Genomic DNA, 5,061 nt, shown 5'->3' on the forward strand with positions numbered 1-5,061 from the left:
AGGTATTTTCTTTAACGACCCCGAAGGATAAAAGGTAAGCTGGACTTCGGCGGAATTTGAACTCAAGAATACCGTAACAAACACTGCAAGGCATTCTATCAGGCACTTAAACGATTCTGCTAATGCTCCGCCGAAGAAATTACAAATGCCTCAGCATAGAACAGAATTAAAATAGACATGAATATTGTGAAATATCAAATTGATGTTTAGAGCATATATTGTCTTGCTGTGTAACGAAACATTAGGATAGACACCATGTTCTCGTCAGAAAAGCAGTGTTTCCCATAAGTTCATAAAATGTTCTTAACTCTTCATCAGAGTTTCGTTAACTCCTGGACAGTGTGATGCAAAAGGAATATTCGCTCCAACAGGAAACTAATTTGCATATTCGTCGAAGTTCAGAAACAACTTGTATACCAACTGCGCATGAACATTAAAAGAACAAAACATTGTACCAAATTATACTTAAATGTTCAAAACCTTTCTTTTTTTATGTAGAATGAAACATTAGGCTGTATCCTACATTCCCGCCAGCAAGATATACACAAGTCCTCGTCAAACTCAATACATGCAAATTCACCAGCATCGGAGTTAAGGACCATATTTTTATAAGCTGTTTCTTCTCAGTATCACGGCAATCGGAGTCAAGTGAATTCAAACGAAGGTTTAGAATAGTCTAAAACTTCTTTCAGTACCTCGTATCTTGTTGCTTTCTGTCCAACACCATGTATCGTGTTCTTGAGAATATCTCCGAATTACGTTCCACGACAGGACTCATTAGATGCATATTAAATAAGCTATGCGTTTATAATAAAGTGCTTTGGTAAACTTCTTGTTTTGGTTTAGAGAAATACACTTTGAAATGCAACAGGTGAAGTATGCTTAGTAATTATTATTAATAAAAGTGTTTCCGGAACGTGGTTTGATTGGCCGTGAAATAGTCTTTATTTGGAGAAATGAATGCTCGACTTGCGAAAAAGAAAATAGCAGCCAAATCTTCCCTCAAGTTACACCCTTCCACTTTCGCTATATACATACACACACACATATATATATATATATTACACCCCCAAAACTCTAACAACTGGCTTAGTGGTCGAGATGGAGTGTTGAGCTAATGATTACAGGGTACTGGGTACCATTTTTGAACCGGGTGGCATGTGGTTTCCTCATGCAAAGTTCATCGTTTCGTGTTGTTCTAATCTACTTTCTGAAAAAGGAGTACCAGCCTCGTGCTGATACTGCTTTCTCTCCTCCTCGAAATGTCGCATCCTTGTTGGATCAAAGAGGGGAGGAGGCTGAGGATCTGTCGATATATGCTCACGACTGCTACAAGCCACCAGGGTATACTCGCTCGCAAGTGACGGCTATACTTGACGCTTGTGACACATGATATACAGAGAGAAGGGATGGCCGTAGCTGGAATATGTTTGACCATAGGTCTGCTCACTGAATGCTGAAGGGGGCTAAGCATTAACATTTACGAGGCAAAGCAAACAGGAAAGAAATAACTGCCACCAATATGTTTGAAACCTAATTATCGGTGTTGCTGCTTAGCTCCCATCTCATTCCAAATTACCATTAACTGAACAAATTAATAATGAGAGACATTCTAGCAATGACCATCCCGACGTATTTCGGATATAAAATATCTAGGATTACATTATCCACTAAGGGTTTTATTTTGTTTTATGTTAAGGTGTGATTTGAAGGAGATTTAGCTGCTATGTTTATTTATAGCAGGGTGAACGACCAAACAGATGCCTCCCTGTTTGATAAACTGTTATCTATGTAAAACAGCTAGGCTAACTGATGTTATTGTAGGGGAAATGTTTGTTGTTATGTAGGGTAATGTTTTGTTTAGAAGCTCAGTGAAAATGCTTGCAGTGATTTTTTTAATGCAAACACAAGGATTTGACAATAAAATACTTCACCGGTTGACTCAAGATCGATGCAGAAAGAATAATATGTTGATAAAACTTGAAAATATATTTTTTAAAAGTAAATAAACACAATGATTCTGAATGTTACGAATTTTCAGATTTGAAGAAGAAAGGTAACGGGGAAACAGCATTTTTCATGGCTTTCTTATGTTTCCACCTTTTTGGAAGGCCATTACAGATATCAGAAAGCAAAAGACTGCTAACGTCTGTAATCCAAACAGGGTCACGAATTCCACTGGTCTCCAATTCGCCTGCGATTCCCTTTCCGACTCTCTTAACCCTTTGCCTGTACTCTGTATTCCATTTGATACGCTAGACATATTTCACTGTATCATATATGATACACATTCCCAATATATTTAACAACCATCAGAAGGCGTCGATCCGGTAGAATCATTTGCACGCCGGGCAAAATGCTTAATGGTATTCCGTCCGTCTTTACGTTCTGGGTTCAAATTCCGCTAAGGTCGACTTGGCCTTTCATCCTTTCGAGTCGATAAAGTAAGTACGAGTTGATCACTGGGGTCAATATAGTCGACTTAACTACTCCCCCGAATTTGCTGGCATTGTGCCAAAATTTGAAATCAATATTTTCAACCATCAGAGCAACTTAGGACTCATAGAAGGAATGCTTCATGTTAATCAGAAGGGCTAACTCAAGTCTGGAAGCAGGCATGGAAGTTTAGGACAAACTTACGAAAATCCTTTGAACATGCAACGATTCATTAAAAAAATAATATTACATGGGTATAGTCTTTATTTGTTTTTAAAGTGTACAAGTTTGTCTTCTGTAATAATTCCATTTACATGTTTGGTGCCTTTAGGGACATTGAATCATTAAATCGATCCCAGTTCTTAATCGGTACATTATATCAGCGGTTCTCAACCATTAAAACAAAAAAATCTTTTTACCTAAAGACCCTTTGATTTCTATTTTACTCCCCCATAGCCATTCGATATTTAAAAAAAAAACCTATTATATTTTTATTGAATATTATTAGGAAATGTATAAAAAAAATTGTTAAAATTTTTTATGTATTGTAGAAGTGGAACCAATTCATTGTACATAAAATTATACATGGACCCCCAAGAATCACACCCTAGTTGAGAGCCACTGCATTATATTATCGGATGAAAGATAAAGCTGACACTTTGTCGGGGATTTGAACTCAGTACGTAAATTTCCTAGACTTGAACTTTATTCGGCGCGCAAACTAATTCAGTCACTCTAATCACGAAGTGACCGAATAAAAAAGATTAAATGTTGATGTTACTAAATATCATTACACCTATTACTATCGTTATTTATCAACAGCAACATATTTTGCATTTCATCATCATCATCATCAAAGTTCATTTCCGATTACCACCCACTCAGAGAAAAATCCATACGAAATCGAAGGAGCAACAATGTAAGACTCTACGTGTAAAGGTTGAGATATTAAGTGTGTATAAGCAGAAAGTTATTATAAGCAGAACTGAAGACAATAAAGAAGGGAGAAAAAATTGGGGAGGAGAAGAAGAGAGACAAGGAAAAGACAAAGATGACTAGAGCAAGAAACACACAAGAAAAAGAAAAATGAAAATATTTAGATTGTAGAATTGGAAGTCCGAAAGGGAAACAGACTAGCAAAGCTAAATGGGTGGGAGGGGGGGATTAGTAGAAATAATATTCTAGAAAGAAAGAAAGAAAGAAAGAACTTGTTCAAATTTTGGACCAAGACAAAGCAGGTTTACGAGGGGGGCGTTTCGGGTGAATGGGAATAAGCGTGCGGGCGTGTGGCGGTCGTTACAGTAAGCTGTTTAAAGAACGGATGGAAAGCAATATGATATATATTTGTATGTATGTATGATGTAAATATATATGTATGTGTATGCGTGTTTGTGTGTGTATACACGTATATGAATATAAACAAATGTATTTATGCATACTTATAAAATAAATGCACACGACTTACCTCCGAAAACAATAACACAAACAGCGTCGAGCAAATAATCCTGTGCAGTTGATGTGACATTTGGGCAAAGAATAGTTTTAAATAAATATCCAAATGTGCGTGTGTATGTGTGTAATTTTATATGTGTCTGTGTGTCTGTGTAGTGTTGGTCACTTGATGATGTACGTGTTGTTGTTCGACTGAAGTCTTCACGTATCTGTTGAATATTGTTATATTACGGCAGTTGTAGTTGAGGTTAGCGAAGTCGTGATTTCTTGGTTGATGGTGTAGTAAGTAAATTTAATAAAGGTTTGTGTTCGTTATCGTAAGGTCCGTGTGTTTACTTTTGGCGATTATTAGTAATAGTAGCAATGGTGTTTGTTGATGGTAGAGACAGCGATATTGTTGTTAAATGAGTTGTATTGTTTTAGTTGTTCTTATATAGAGGTGTTCGTCTGTCAACAGTTTAACTACAAGCATCCGTTTGAAAAATAACAAGTAAAAACAAACAAGTCAATCGAACGATGAATAATCAATAGCGAATCAGTGAATGAATTCATAAAAGTTTGCCCAACTGAAATATATAATTTTTACTTTAGTAAATAATTATATACGTATTTCACTCTTAATGTACATAAATATTTACGCTTATATTTAATATTATAATTCCCGCTTTGCTCGTAACTCTGTTTAAATACCGTGCTATCGGTTTTTGTCTCGTCCGTTTGGAGTGATATTTTTTCTTTCTTTCTTCACTATAATCGCTTATTTAATTAGCATTTAATGAACACCGCAACTTAGAATTTTTTTTTATCCTTTCGGTTTTTTTCCCCCTTTTTTCGTCTTTGTCGTTTCTCTCTCTCTATCTCTTTGCTTATCTTCAATTAAAACATCAGATGATCTGCAGTAGTAAAAAACATATCCTTTCTGTATCCTTGTTACCTCCGTTAAGGTTTCTGACCAAAAAAAAAAAACAAAAAAACTTTCTAAGTCCCGGGATTTCGTGACGTGTGGCTGGCGTGTGTATACACGCATGAATCTGTGTATGTATATAGAGGTGAGTGTATGTTTATTCATGGGTGTATCTATATCTAATGTCAGGCCTCCATAGTAAGGCGCGTGTAAAGTAAGTATTTCTTTTTTTTTTTATATTATTATTCTGTTTTGTTATACAGACATTT

General features: G+C 35.9%; 1 protein-coding gene across 1 annotated transcript in view; it reads right to left on the reverse strand.

The window, feature by feature from the left end:
* Positions 1–5,055, reverse strand: part of LOC106870007 (delta-like protein 1) — an 89,357-nt gene extending 84,302 nt beyond the window's left edge. The window contains exon 1 of the mRNA XM_052972575.1: positions 3,902–5,055. Coding sequence (XP_052828535.1) covers positions 3,902–3,961 — 60 coding nt within the window. The 5' untranslated portion in view covers positions 3,962–5,055. The remainder of the gene's footprint in view (positions 1–3,901) is intronic.
* Between the last annotated feature and the right edge of the window lie 6 nt (positions 5,056–5,061).

This window comes from Octopus bimaculoides, chromosome 13 (genome assembly GCF_001194135.2).
Source record: "Octopus bimaculoides isolate UCB-OBI-ISO-001 chromosome 13, ASM119413v2, whole genome shotgun sequence".
In the NCBI taxonomy this organism is placed as follows: domain Eukaryota; kingdom Metazoa; phylum Mollusca; class Cephalopoda; order Octopoda; family Octopodidae; genus Octopus; species Octopus bimaculoides.